We start from the raw sequence: 15,051 nt of genomic DNA, 5'->3' as shown, positions 1-15,051 counted from the left end.
GGCCAAGAAACAACTTCTCCCCCATTATCCACCTCCCCCTTCTCTGTCTCTCCTCCCATGGCACCCCACCCCCCACCCCATGACATAAGAACCCACACCTTGGTCTCCTTTGTCACACTGGCCAACCTCCTCTGTCTTCTCCCCAGTGGTGACACACATGCAGTCTAAGCAGACCTCTGCTCTTCTCTGCCCTCTCTGGGAAGTAGTGGGAGCCAAGGGACCTGTCTGAGTTCATGTTCCTTTTCCCCTACAGCACCTCCCTCAGATTGAAAAGCATGTAGGCTCCCTTGTCTGCCCACCCTTCTGCCTATATTAAAAGAGTTCTTCTACCTTTGCCAGGCATATGGCCTAACCTGGCATGACCTCCATGTCACACAGACTTCCACCCTCACTCCCGAGGAACATAAATAGGTTCAGGCAGCTGCCAGGCAGTATGCAGACCAGACCCACCTGGTGGATAATACCAATCCCGTGGGTAATGCGGCAGTGCCAGCTACAGACTCAAGTGGAATTACCAGCTGGATCAAGATGGCCGCCAGAGGAGGGACATCATGGCTCAGGGTATGGAATCGGTCTCAAATAGAGTTGTTGACTTTGATAAGTTTCAAAAAATTATACAGCAATTGAATGAAAAATCTGGCCACTTTTCTAAATCAATTACAGGAGGCAATGATCCAATATACCCACCTGGACCCGGCTTCCTTAGTGGGATCCATGGTCCTTGATACTCATTTTATTTCTCAGTTATGCCCAGATATTCAGAAAAACTAAAAGAGGTCGAGGATGGTCCCCAAACCCCCATACAGGAGTTGGTGAAAATGGCTTTTAAGGTCTTCAGTGACTGACAGGAGGCAGCTGAGTCTTCTCAACAAGCTCAGCTACAACAGAAAGCTATACTCCAAGCCCAGGCCATTGCAGATGCTCTGATGCCAATGGCGCTCCTGCAGAGGGAACAAAGTGGGTTCACCAGGTTCCATCCTGCCAGGGCACCTGTTTCAAATGTGGCCAGGAAGGACACTGGTCCCGCATCTGCCCCAACCCTGGACAGCCCAGCAAGCCATGCCCTGCCTCCCGCAGTCTGGCCACTGGAAGTAGGAATCCCCCCCACACATGGGCTCACCCTCTGTGCCCAGCCACGGAGGCTCAGCTCAACCAGCAGCAGGCACTACAGACACTTCCAGCCTTTGAGCTCCTCAGCCTATCAGAGGACTGACTGACTGACTCCAGACTCAGTGACCTCGCTGAACCCAGGGTAGTGCTGAAGGCAGTGGACAAGCCCATCTCGTTTCTGATGGACATAGAGACTAACTTTTCTGTTCTAACCTCATACTCAGGTCCCATGATTCCGTCGCCAGCTTCCATCATGGGGGTGGGGGGTTGGAACTCCCTCCTTTGCACCCAAGACCTGGCCACTCCCATGCATTCTTATAGGATGCTTTTTTCACACTCTTTTTGGTCACGCCTGACTGCCCAGTTCCTCTACTCCGCCACAACATCCTCAGCCTCCTTGGGGCTACCCTCTCCGTGGCCTCCATAACTTCTCCTGATTCCCACCTTCTCCTTTCTCTAGTTGCCTCACACACCCCTACCCAGACTCCCCTGTTCCTACCCTACCAGAGCCAGTAGATCCCAAAGTATGGGATATCTCCATACTGGTGATTGCTACCCACCACCAGCTGGTCCCTACCTGCCTTAAGAACCCTTCTTCCTTCCCCTCCAGACCCCAGTTTCCCATCTCTGAAACCCACCCCCTCTGCCTCGAACCTATCATCATCAGCCTTCTATCTCAGGGACTCCTCATCCCTACTGACTCACCCTGCAACAGTCCCATTGCCCTAGTGCGTACACCGCTTAGTACAAGACCTCCCTCACCTCATTAACGAGGCAGTTACCCCTACCCACCCTGTAGTTACTAATCCTTACACTCTCCTCTCTAACATTCCCCCTACAACCTCTCACTTTCCTGTCCTGCACCTAAAGGATGCCTTCTTTACTTTTCCACTAAACTTGTATTTTCCCTTTGCCTTCACCTGGGAGGACCCTGACGCACTGACTTCAAGATGACTCACATGGACAATTCTCCCTCCCTCAGGGCTTCAGGATAGTTCCTCCCCACCCCACCCCCACCCCCCCCTCTGTGTGTGTGTGTGTGTGTGTGTGTGTGTGTGTGTGTGTGTGTGTAGGGGTGGGGGTTGGGTATCAGGCTTTGGCTCAGGATCTCTCCTCTTTAGACCTTAACCCTAGTACACTTCTTTATTACGTATACGTATCTTTCTTTATTATGTGTATGATGCCCTTCCTGTCTCTGTCTCAGAAAAACACTGCTTCGCTCCTAAACTATCTTGGCTCCCTGGGTTACCATGTGTCTCCTTCTGAAGCTCAGCTGTGTTGTCCTGCTGTTGTTTGCTTAGGCGACCAACTCACCTAAGACCTTCACTTCTGACCAGGGTGCAGGCTCTGAAGGATCCACAGGCCCCAACAACAAGGGACCAGATTCTTTCATTTGTGGGCCTGGTGGGGCTCTTCAGACACTGGATCTCCAGTTTTGCTATTATAGCTAAACCACTGTACCAGGCAGCTAGAGAGACCTCCACAGGCTCCTCATCCACCCGGCTATGGTCCACCATCACTTTTTTTTTTTTTTTTTTTTTTTTTGCTTCGGGATGTCCTCCTTTTTTTAAAAAAAATTATTTATTTATTATATATACAATGTTGTGCCTGCATGTACACCTGCACACCAGAAGAGGACACCAGCTCTCATTATAGATCGTTGTGAGCCACCATGTGGTTGCTAGGAATTGAACTCAGGATCTTTGGAAGAGCAGCCGGTGCTCTTAACCTCTGAGCCATCTTGCCAGTTCCCTCGGGATGCCTTCTTGGTGGCCCCTGCCCTGGCATTCCCAGACTCTCCCTGCCCCTACCACCCTCTTTACAGATGTGGGGGTAGGAGTGGCCACAGGTGCTTTAGCTCAGCTTAAGCTCAGCTTATTGGGCCCTCCCATGGAGCCATAACCTTCTTGTCCAAACAGCTGGATCCCACTGTGTGTGGATAGCAGCCATGTCTGAGAGCCCTAGCAGCAGCAGCAGCAGAACTCATCCGGGAAGCTCTCAAGATCACTCTGTTCCAGCCTACCACAGTATACTCCACCTACTGCCTCTCAGACCTTCAGTCCTCTCACGCCTTCCTTGGGCCCTCACGGGTGCAAACCTTTCATCTTCTGTTTCTAGAAAACCTCCAGTCATGCCCTAAACTCTGCAACCATCCCCCCTTCTCACTCCTGCCCGGAGGCCGTGGAGACCCTACGCTCTGTGGATGAGAGCTCCCTCATAGACAGATTGAGAAACTGCCACGTGGCTTATGCTGTGGTCACCTCCACGAAAACAGTTGAGGCAAACTGCCTCCCAGTGGGGACCTCTTCACAGAAGGCTGAGCCAATCACTTTCACTAGGGCCTTCCAAATAGTCAAGGTATAACAGGCTAACATCTACACCGATTCTAAGTATGCTTTCTTCATAGCCCCAACCCACTCTGCTCTTTGGAAAGAAAGGGGATTTCTCACCACCAAAGGCACTCCCATTGTCAATGGGCCCTCTAATAGCCAAACTTTTGGCGGTTCTCCAACTCCCCACATAGGTGGCCATAATTCACTGCCAGGGACCTTCACAGGCCCAGTGGCTCTGCGTAATGCCACCACTGACTCAGTAGCCTGGGGTTTGGCTTCCAGCTGTTCCAGACCCACAAGGTACATCCTCTTCCTAGCATCCTACAAGACTCTGTACCAGCTGGAGGAAGGAAACAAGCTCCTTGGCAAAGGGGCCACACAGGCAGATGAGTGGCTTTACCTAAATAACTGCCTCATGCTCCTCCAGACGCAGGGTCTTCTATCATCTCTGACTTCCACCACCAGAGCCCCAAGGCCCTATTCTAATTTCTAGAGCCTCTTTTCAATCCCACTGACCTCTGAGCTCACGTTTCACAGGTCCACACTTCCTGTTAGATGCGCGTGCCAAGACCAACTCGCAGGGCACTCTCCAGATATGTCAGTCTCTGCACTAGCTCTGAGGACACCAGCCAGGCAAGGACTGGCACAGTGACTTCATGTACATGCCCATTGTGGGAAAGAGGTCCCCTTCTGTCAGAGGTCTAGGGAGAGGGGAATAGGGTGGCAAAGGGAGAGTGGGGAGGATCGGAATGGGAAGATACAAGCAAGGGGACCCATAAAACAACAGTTAACCAAGCTCTCTCTCAAACTCAGGTCAGCTTGGCTCTCCCTCTTCCCCCACTGCCCTGATCCACCTCCTAGTACCCCTACAGGCTTAAGCCCTTTGAATTCCTGTCTGGGAGGCCTCCTGGGTCATCATTTCCAGGATCAGATACCTTCCTTCCCCATTCCCCAATGGCTGGGTACCTACCCTACCTCTCTCTCCTACAGTCCCTTCTTCCCTCACATGCTGACAGCTACCTGCCTGCCTCCACGCCAGAGGACCGAGTTCCTCCTGAGTCCACCCTATAGGCATATTTTTAAAATCTATTTTTATTCTATCGCAGTTAGTTACTTACTATTTCTTCCACCCTTCTCCACTCCAATCCCTCCCAACACTCCAACACTGGATAGGAGAGAAAGGAGGTTAGTATGGAGATGAGGTAGAGTTTTCCTTAGCTACTTCCTGCTGTTTAGGGTCATTTGGTTTCTTGGGGGCAAGTCCAATCATCATTTCAGGAGATCTTCAACTCCTTGTCAAACCACATCAGTGGCAACCAGGAGCAGCAAGGGAAGCACCAGCAGCCTTCCTCCTTCTTTCTCAGAGCCCCCTTTCTCTCTCTGGGCTCTGGCCTTTATTCCTTCTTCATAGTCCTCAGAATTAAATTATCTGCAGCTGGCAAATACCATGCCCCACACAAGGCTGCTGTCATCTGTGGCTAAACTAAGACAGTCCCATATCCCACACTTGGGATTAAAACAAAACCATGTTTATATAACTGAGTTTTTAACGACACCAAAACTTCCACTATGCCCCGCTCTTCCCAGGGGACAAAGCACTCCTCAAATAGCTATCTCCCAGGTCTCTAGAACCTCGGTGGGAAAGGACCCTACATGGTGATCCTCACCACTCCTTCGGCTGTCAAACTCCTGGGACATCAGTGCTGGTACCACCTCTCCAGATCTAGAGGGCATCTACCCAAGATGAGTGGTCTGTACAACAACTGGGACATTCCACTCTTCTGTTTTCCAGAAATCCCCAGTGAGGGGCAGGATGGCCAAACCAGAGCGCCTCCCCCTGTAATTGGTGACAGCCCCCCTTGTTCCAATGGCTTGCTCCAATAATAGGACCCCTCATTCTCATTTGCTTTTTTTTTCTTCCTTTCTTTTTCTTTCCTGCCTCCTCCAACTTCTCCAGAAATGGATCTACAAGGTCTCCAGGGTAATAATCAATCAGATGCTTCTTCATGCAAACCTCCTGCCAGGTAGCATGAATCCACCAGCTCCCAACTTCCTCATTGCACGCCGCCCCTTTCAGCAAGAAACAGCCAGATAGGAACTCAGCAGCCATATGCCCAAAGAGGTTGGGATGTCCAGTTAGCAGCTCCGGTCACCTCCTCCCCAACATGATCCAGTTAATCCCATTCTCTCTTTCCAACCCTGCCCCCTCTGAGGAGAGGCTCCAGTTTCCTGGCATTCCTAAGGACTCACCCGACCCTTTACCTAGAACCTCCAGCTTCCCAAGATACCCTCCCCGACCCCAGATGACTATACCTGGGCACAAGTCCAGCGTGTGGCAGATATGTCATTTTCCTTCCTTTACAATCCTTACAAATCCCACCCGCCATAGTCTGGCTCATCCCCTGAGGCTGCTGAACTTGCCCAGGAACCCCGATTCCCAAAGGAAACATACCCCTTTATTATACTTTTAATCTGGCTTGGGTTGGCTTATTTCATTGGTGGAGATAAGCCTGTCAGAGGGACCTTGTGTAGACAGAAACCTGACACCTAACTGGATGTACGGCTTTGGAATAATACTAACTTGCAGGTCCCTAGAAGCTTACTTCAGGTCCAATTACCAGTCCCTATTCTCAGTGGCACTCCAGACATCGCCCAAGTCCTGCCGAGAAACATAAGAACCAAGCAGAGAGCTCCAAGAAGATACTCATGGCTTCTGGGAGCCAGTGAGAATTGGGAAGTGCACATAAAACATGGGTGGGTTTGCTCTTTGGAGGATAGATAAGTCGGGAGCATAGATGGCTAGTGACAAGCTGACATGGATATGATATGCTAGGTGTCACATTGTTTTGGGAGTCATACCCAGAGGCCTCCCATTTTCTACAGAAACTCCCAAGATGCAAGAAAAGAAAGTCCTTGGGCAAAGATGCTGTAAGATGAAACTTCCATCTGGAAGCCATGGAAACAGCTGCCAAACTCAGTGCCAGGAGAGCCCTGGATTCTGTCACAACTGGTCCAGGGCTCCTCCTAGGGAGCCTCAGATACTAAACCTACATCAGGGACACACTGAAGCCAGCAGAGCCATACATCCCAAATGTGCCAGCCACAGAATGAATCCAAGGATCTGATTTGCCCCTCAAGGACTGATGTACAGTGTTTTTGGGAAACACTGAATATTCAGTTCTATCGCCGACAGCACTGGAGTCTTGACCCCTTGTCTCATCTTCCTCATGATAAGCCAACACAGTGCGGCTTCCCTTGAGGCAGCCTTTCCTTACACTAATTTCTCTGGACTCATTCATTCTGTGCCTGTCTCCCAAGTCCAGGTCCCAGGGGTACCAAGTAAGTCTCTAACACAGTATAGTGCCCAGTGTGGGGTCAGGCCTAAGATAATTTTTGTGGAATAAATAGATAGCTATCCATGTGTCCTCTTGTCCAGGGGACTCTGGTCTTTATTGGTAGTGAGTGCCACAGGCAGAGGCACCTAGGGTGGAGGTGAAAGGCAAGGAAGGCTGGGATCCTATAGGAGAAGCTGGCCTGCCAGGAAATATCTAGGGCTTTAGTGATTTTCTCTGCTTAGTGATTGTACTGAGAAGCTCCCTCCTGTGTGTTTACAGTGGCCTTGGATGCCACTGATTCTGTTGTTGGAGCCAATAGAGTTATCACTTGTCTGGGACCTGTTTTCTTAGAAGGATGCAAGGCAGTAGCTGTCAACCTGTTGGTCAAGACTCCATTTGGGGGTTGCATATTGGATATCCTGCATAGCACATATTTACATTACATTACGATCATAACAGTAGGAAAATTACAGTTATGACATGGCAGTGAAATAATTTTATGGTTTGGGGTCACCACAACATGAGGGCCTGTATTAAAGAGCCACAGCATTAGGAAAGTTGAGAACCACTGAAGAGGGACCTTAAGAATGTACAAGTGCCAGACCGGAGCAGCAGCACACACAGGGCAGGTTCTCCAAAGTCGGGAACCTGCAAGGCACCCTGGGAAGGCGCCAGAGGCTTCAGAAGAGAGGGAGACTAGTGTGGGAAGGAGCTAAGCGAGATGACAATGGGAATTAGCATCTCAACGCCTTGATGAAAGGAAGAAAGAAAGGGCCACTTCCCAGAACAAAAAAAATAGATTATTCACTGTCAGCGAGAACAATAGAATAAGACACAAACAGCAGTCTGGTGCAAGAATATTAAATTTTCTTTAAAAAAAAAAAAAGTGGTGTGTTAGGTACTCTGGAAGAGGGCTGGAGAGCTGCAGCACTGCAGGCGAGCTGTGTGTACGGGCTGGCAGACGAGGAGGGGGAGGGGCGGGGGAAGACTGGCAGTAATCTCGGGGAACTGCTTCTTCAAGCCAAGTACTCAGAATTCCAGTTCTGTTGTTTACAGCCCGTGGAGGGAGTGGGCAGGGAGAAGGAACAGAAGAAGGAAGGAGGGAAGAGAGAAGACCGCAGAATAAATAAAATGAGACTCCACCTGCTTCCCTGGGAACCTCTAAATGTCGTTAACAGCAGTGACAAGTGCAGTCTGACACCTGGCCCCAGTGAATTAGCACAGGGACCCCAAGAAAGACTACAAGCCTGACCCAGTGTTTCACTGGCTCTGCAGTGAATGCTGTTTGGTTAGTGACCAAGTCCTCAGGCTAAGCACTTCAAATGATTCCCCATGCCAGGCTGGAGAGATGGACGGCTCCGTGGTTAAGAGCACTGGCTGCTCTTCCGGAAGGCCTAGGTTCAATGCCCAGCACCTACTAGGCAGCTCACAGCTATCTGTAACTCCATAGGATCCAACACCCGCTTCTGGCTTCTGTGGGCATCACATCAGGCATGTACATGGTACACTGACGTACATGCAGGCAATATACCCACATTCATCATCATCATCATCACAACAACAACAATAAAAACAATAAAAATTCTCCAGGCCTAGTTGACTCCACTGTTGCCCTGAGGGAGGGGATGTGGACTGGACTTAGGCCCCCAATACATATGTAACCAATGGGGAGTTTGATCTTTATGTAGCACCCTAGTAGGTAGAGCGGGTGCTGTCCATGACATGGACTCTGTTCCCTGCTTTCGATTGCTTTGCCCTAATAGGGCTGTCTTACCAGGCCTCAGAGGATGAGGAGCTCAGTCCTGATTGGACTTGCTGTGCTGTGCTGGGTTGATTGGGTGGGTGGGTGGCTGGGTGGAGCTGTCTTTTCTGAGGACAAGGGGAGGGAGGATAGGGGGAAGAGTGTGGGAGGGAGGGGCTGAGAGGAAAGGAGGGAGGGGGCTATGATTGGGATGTAAAGTGAATATATAAATTAAAAATAAAATACAGTGGTGGGTATATTCATGAGTTACAGCACGGTGGGGCAAGCTTGTGTACAGGCCTATCTAATGACATTCTCAGCTTCTGGGTTGCTAGTTGTTTGTTAATAGATTCTGAGAGGGTCTCAACTGTCCGTCACAGCATGTTAGCTCTAACACTGAGGCAGTCAAAGAATGGCTGTCGTAGGAGATAAAGCTAGCCTCTGAACCTGCAGCATTCTAACCTCCCCACAGTCCCGAAGTTAACATCAGCACAACTCTGCAGACATAGTCACACACACAAGCACAATCAGTACTCAGGCAATCTAATCCATGAAGCGCACACATTCCCCCACCCCCTTCTTTACAGAGGCACAGGGAGGGAGGGTGGTCACTTGCTCCTGGCCTGGAGGAGAATCCAGGCTCTAAACCTAGGTGTGGGCTCTTGATGGAGAAGGCATGGGTGAACACAGAGGTCAACCATGGGGCTCACCTTACCTTAGTGAAGGTCAGACAATCTTTGTCTTGGTCTCTGTCCTTCATCTCAAAATCATAAAGGGCTTTGCCTTGGGGCAGAGCCTGTGGCAAGGGCCTGACACACTGGATGTAGCTGGCTGGGAGGAAGCCATGTGTGCCCTGGAGCTCCCCGTGGTACCAGTTCTCATCCACCTTACGCCGCAGGATGATGATGTCTCCTTTGTTGAACTTGAGGTCACCAGGTTCTTTCCCCTCATAGCTGTAGAGGGCCTTGCCATAGGGAAGCTGTGATAGATTCTGAAAACAGAAAAACAACAGGGGTTATTTGGAATGACTGTCCCTAATTCCCCAGAAATTTGCCCTTGGAATCATGGGTTTGATGGTCTCTGTGTGTCTTATAAATATCAACAACATTCTGAGACCAGACAATACCCTCAAGAACAGTCTATCCTATTAAATAGTAACCACTTCACTCCAGTGAAAAGGCTCGGAAGGAAGCGATGAACTAATCTGTCAGAGACAAGAAGGACACAGACACCGGAGGGGATAACTGCCTCAAAACAAGTTGAGCGGCCAGTACCACCATGGTGTGTGTCTCCCTCTCTATGGACCAGTGGCACAGCCTCTCCCAGGCCAGGGGAGAATTGTCTAGCAGAAGAATTCAGAGGCTGCTCCTAGTCCCCAGTCACACCCCTCCCAACACCCCTCACCCCGACAAGCCATACACGCTTTCACTTCACACAACAATCTGGTCCAGAGAGAAGGACAATTCCAAGAGTATCTAACTCTGGTCTTGGACAGTCAGGAGGTATTTTGCCATCCTGTCAATGTTAGTCAACCTATCTAAACGGTGTCTGCTACTCTGGTCTTAAGCAGCAGACAGAGTTAAAGCCCAAACAAAAATCTGTGGCACCCTTTTCACGGCAGCCAGGAGTCTCTCAGTCCCAAGTGGATGATCAGACGTTGTGATTGCCCACTCCCTACACTTTCCTAACTGGTCCTGACTCATAAATTCCAGCCAGCTGCACAAGTATCTCTTTGCTTTTCTTTCCCGGTGCTCCACGCTTGCTCAATGATCCATTTTGTGCCGGAGGAAAGCCTTGTCATTTTCTGCAGAGACTTCAATGGCTCCGGGCAGTGTCCAGCAATTTTCTACTAGAAGTGGCATTTTTTTTCTCATAATGGCTGCCTGAGCCAAGGGTTCTGTAGTATTTAAATCAATCAATAGCTGTACAAAGCTCAAAGCAGCAGTATATCAAAAAGTCTTTGTAGAGGGTTTTAATAGCACATTGCAAATCAATCTTTCTACACTTATGTCTCAGAGATGTCTGATGACAGCGTTTAAGAGGAAACTGCTGGCAGACTGACAAACAACCCCCACCAGCCAATTAAATAGTAACACCAGAGAACTTTTCATGACAACAATCACTCTGGATAGTTTTGTGGTGGAAGTACAATAAAGCAACAGGCCCAGATTTTAGAAAACGCAAGTGAAAGGCAGTTTGCAATCCAATACTTTGCTTAGAAAAGACTGAAAAGAGGTGGCTGGCTCTAGGCCATCAGAAAAGCCCCAGGACCATATAATGGCCAGCCAGTCCCTGGACCACTGTTTTTGCATCAGGAACCATTTTCCTGAAGATATTTTTGGTTGTCACAACTGGGAGGGGTGCTGTGGCATCTGATATGTAGAGCTAGGGCTGCTGCCAAGTACCCCTCAATTCCTAGCACATATTCTCTATTAGCCAAGGACTTACCAACCTCAGGATGCCAATAGGTTGGGAACCCCATTCCAGCTCTGCTAGCTAATTTAAAAAAATATGACATTTCTTCTTCTTTTTCAACTCAGCTTACCACCGCATTAAAAAAAAAAAAAATCAAATACAGCTTTTTCATGACAGGAATATTTTCACTATTGACTATATGGCAGCACTTGGTATTCCACTCAGGAAAGAGGTTTCAAGTGGCAGTAAGAAAATAACATGTTCTTATGCTTAAAAAACATCTCTACTAGGTACCCAAAAGGAAACTTCCCTTGGCTAGACCCAGTTTCTCATTGAAAGTGAGCATGCTCAAAACGGTATTGTTTGTTTGTTGTTGTTTTGTTTGTCTTTTGAGACAGGATTTCTCTGTGTGTAGCCTTGGCTGTCTTAGACTTGCTTTGTAGACCAGGCTGGCCTCGAACTCACAGTGGTCTGCCTGCCGCTGCCTCCCTGAATGCTGGGATTACAGGTGTGAGCCGCCGCGCCGAGTTTCAAAACAGTAATCTCAGAGCCACAGCTCTGGTGGCATTTTGGAAGCTTTCGCTGCCACTGATGATGGTGTGGGCAAGGTAGACCATGCCAAACCTTTACCACTGGTTTCTCCTTCCAACATCTCATTTCAGTGAGCACGGGGTCATCCCCAAGCTACCCCTGCATGGAAAAGACTTGGGGTTTCAACTCTTGGCTTTCTCTAGACAGGCTAACACCTGTCTGGACCATTTCAAGTGCCACTTGACCGTTTTCATCCACTATGGACAACCCTGGCCCTGGATCACTTGGTTTAGCTTGGCGGGTAGGAATGTAGTATCAAGGAAACAGGCAACTCCTAGGAGTCAGCTTGGCTTAAGGGTCTGGGCTGCAGACTACCACCCAAGCCATGGATCCACAAGTTACCCTCTTCTAGGTCCTGAAAGGCATTAATCCTGAGCCTCAGGGGACTCCGGTTTTTATTGATTGTCAACACGGCTGACAGGTCCACACATATGTGGGCCACAGGCTACCCACTACTGCTGTTACAGACCTCTATGTGTCCCGACTCTCGAATCCATCTGAACCTCTACTTCCAGGATGACCAGTAAGTAGATTTCTAATCAATCTAGCTACTTTTTTGGAAAACAGATCTATAGATCCCATAGGCTCTCTCTGTCCTTTCAGCCCTACTCCCCATATTCCTCATCCTGATGTGGAACCTTCATCTTACCATGCTTATCCTTCCGCGAGCCCCAGCCCTTCTCCTCAAAGCTTACATGTCTATTCCCGGGTCTTCCCCTACCTACCTCTCCTCTATTCTTAATGTACCATACCGTGTGCTGGCTGCACAGGTGTAAACCGGAGCCTACCCTGAAAGTTCCAGTGGATTCCCCTGCTCAGGAGGGACCAAATTCCTTGGCACAGGAGCAAAGGCCATGGTAGGTAACATGACAACTCCCGAAAAGGATGTGCGCTTCTGAAATCTACGGGCACTACTGACACAGCTCCACGCTGCTGATACAGCTCCACGCTGCCTCCTTGCCTTCCTAGATCCGCAGCACTCATGCTGCGCTCCTATGCTTGCTGCGCTAACAGGGCCATGCTCTATTCACCCTGACAACTAAGACCTGGGAGAAGCCTGATAAAACTCAAACACCATCTTTTCGCTGTTAATACAAAGGGACTCGGGGTAATCCCAAGTCAGGCCTATGCCTGCTGCAGGGGAGGTCAGAGCTCACTCCAGTACCCCTTTCTGACTGTCACTAGCACCTAACAGAACAAAAGCCATAGAGGCAATATACACAGTTACAAATAACACACACACACACACACACACACACACACACACACACACACGCGCATGCACGCACGCACGCACGCACGCACACATGCACACACACACACAGGAACATGGACACGTACACGCATATCAGAAATGATGCTGACAGGAAGTTATACAAGGGGCAGAAGAGCCAGAAACTGGTTGGTGACTCAGGGCACTTTCCATAGCCTTTCAGCTTCAAAGCCCATTATAAGGTTAACTAATTACTTCATGGTTCTAGAGGAAGATGAGTATTATGGGGTGGGGGTATGGGGGGGTGGGGAGGGGAACAGTATTAAGACTCTTGCAAACCTCACTGTGGCAACCCAGCGAGCTCCCAGGCCCCTCCTGCTTGTGTTCCCATCAAAGCCATTTGCTTTCTTTCCAGAGACAACTTCTCTCAGAGGGAGGGCGCTCCCCTTAGGAAGAATGGAGTTCAAACACTACCAGGAAGCCACCATTAAAGCAGTAAGGAGAAAAAGAAAAAGAAAAAAAAAAAAAAGACAGGGGAAGAAGTATATCTGGGAAGCCTACAGAATAATTAACACCAGCTACCCCGCAAGGCATTAATAATAATTAAAACTTATAATGTCAATTTCATGGCTCATTACTCAGATGAGGCACGCAGATCTTCCTCTGGGCTTAATGTCTTATCCCAGGGAGACAGGGTTCTCACATATGCATAGCATTGTCTTCCAGCTTCGAAGGAATCAGATTCAGCAGTTTGCTTTGACAAATGGGATTCCATTATTCCCCCGGCTCTGCAGGGTCTCACACACATCCCTGGGTCAAGGGGTCACACCATGGCCTGGAACAAGGTGCATGGGCACTTATAGTTGGCTCCTACACCCATGGAGCCCCAGAAAACCAGGGCGAAGCACAAAGCATATGAACCAAGAACTCCTCCACCTTTAGGGCCCTGTGAATTCAATGTCTTTCATTCAATGCTTGCTACTTAGGGTTCCATCAACCTGTTAGAATGGCTATGGGTCCCACCATTATAGACAAGTTGGCCCATCATTGTCACAGGATCGAGGCATTAACTGACTGAATTAACTATGTGAAAGTTATCAGAATCAAAGTGGAATGACTTTCATCAAGCCCTAATATATAAATAATAAATAAATGAAGCAAGCCAAAAGGTAATTGAGGAGGGGACCTTATGTAGTCACACCTGTTAACCAAAACAAAAGCCTGTCAGAACCACAAATACTGCAACCTACACGCACACAACCTGCAAGGAACTCTGCCCAGTGAATGTGTGTTCAACCTCAGACCAGTGACACTGTTGTTGTTGTTGTTGTTGTTGTTATTTCAAATCAAGAACCAAATGTTCACCAGAGTCTAGCCAGGTGAGCTCACATGGTCCTGCCCTGCACAGATCCACATGAAACCCTACATCTACCTCCAAATTTCAGGTCCTCCAAATGCACACATCCTACACACCAGCCCAGCTCAAGAGTCCACCTGACTTCATACACAAGCTCTCTCAGCTCTTAGGCCTAACTCAACCTGTACAACCTGGGCTCTGCCCTGATCTACTCTGTCCACACCAGAAACAGAACTAGCAAAAGAAGCTCACGTGCCTATTTATCACTCAATTATACAGACACTATGAAGAATCAAGGCAGGATCTCCCCTCCCAAATCCACCAGTCCTACAGAAATGTTCAACTACGAGAGCTACCCAGATGATGCCCAGAACACAGGATTTTAAAAAACAATAATAACTTCCTCAAATAAGTAAAGGAGCTGAAAGAGGACATAAAGAAACAGCTCGATCAACTACAGAGAACGAACTTAAAGAGAATAAATGCCTGAATGATGTTGAAGAAAACATAAACATAAGGCAGATGAAAATGATGACAATAGAGGATTTGAAAATGGAACGCAATAAAGAGATTAAAAAAAAAAAAAAAAACCACTGAAGAGGGAAGACTCACGAGAAAACGAAGATAAAAACGAAAACCACGATAACCCAACTAGAAAACCTAAAAGAAATCCTTATAAGTAGAAAGAGTCAAGCAGATGGTAGCACAGCAATACCAAGGATCAAGTAGAGGACCCAGGATAAATAAACAATGAATATGAAATTTAAAAAAAAACAAGAAAGAAACACTAAGAATTATGAAACACCAAACCTTTAAACTATAGAAATACGAGGAAGAAAAATCGCAGGTCAGTGGCATAGACCAGATCACTAATAAGATCAAAATTTCCTTATTTTAAAAAATGTTACAAATCAAGGAAAACCCATTAGATTAACATCTGATTTCTCAGTGGAAAG

At 48.4% G+C, this 15,051-nt stretch overlaps 2 protein-coding genes across 2 annotated transcripts in view; both read right to left on the bottom strand.

Moving 5' to 3' along the window:
* Positions 1 to 15,051, bottom strand: part of Ranbp2 (RAN binding protein 2) — a 531,879-nt gene that overhangs the window by 72,468 nt on the left and 444,360 nt on the right. The window lies entirely within an intron of this gene.
* The window catches only part of Sh3rf3 (SH3 domain containing ring finger 3), a 292,558-nt gene that overhangs the window by 118,828 nt on the left and 158,679 nt on the right, over positions 1 to 15,051 (bottom strand). The window contains exon 2 of the mRNA XM_051153081.1: positions 9,235 to 9,510. Coding sequence (XP_051009038.1) covers positions 9,235 to 9,510 — 276 coding nt within the window. The remainder of the gene's footprint in view (positions 1 to 9,234; positions 9,511 to 15,051) is intronic.

The sequence above is a fragment of the Acomys russatus genome, chromosome 11, assembly GCF_903995435.1.
Source record: "Acomys russatus chromosome 11, mAcoRus1.1, whole genome shotgun sequence".
Lineage (NCBI taxonomy): Eukaryota > Metazoa > Chordata > Mammalia > Rodentia > Muridae > Acomys > Acomys russatus.
This window is presented reverse-complemented; position numbering and strand designations above follow the sequence as displayed.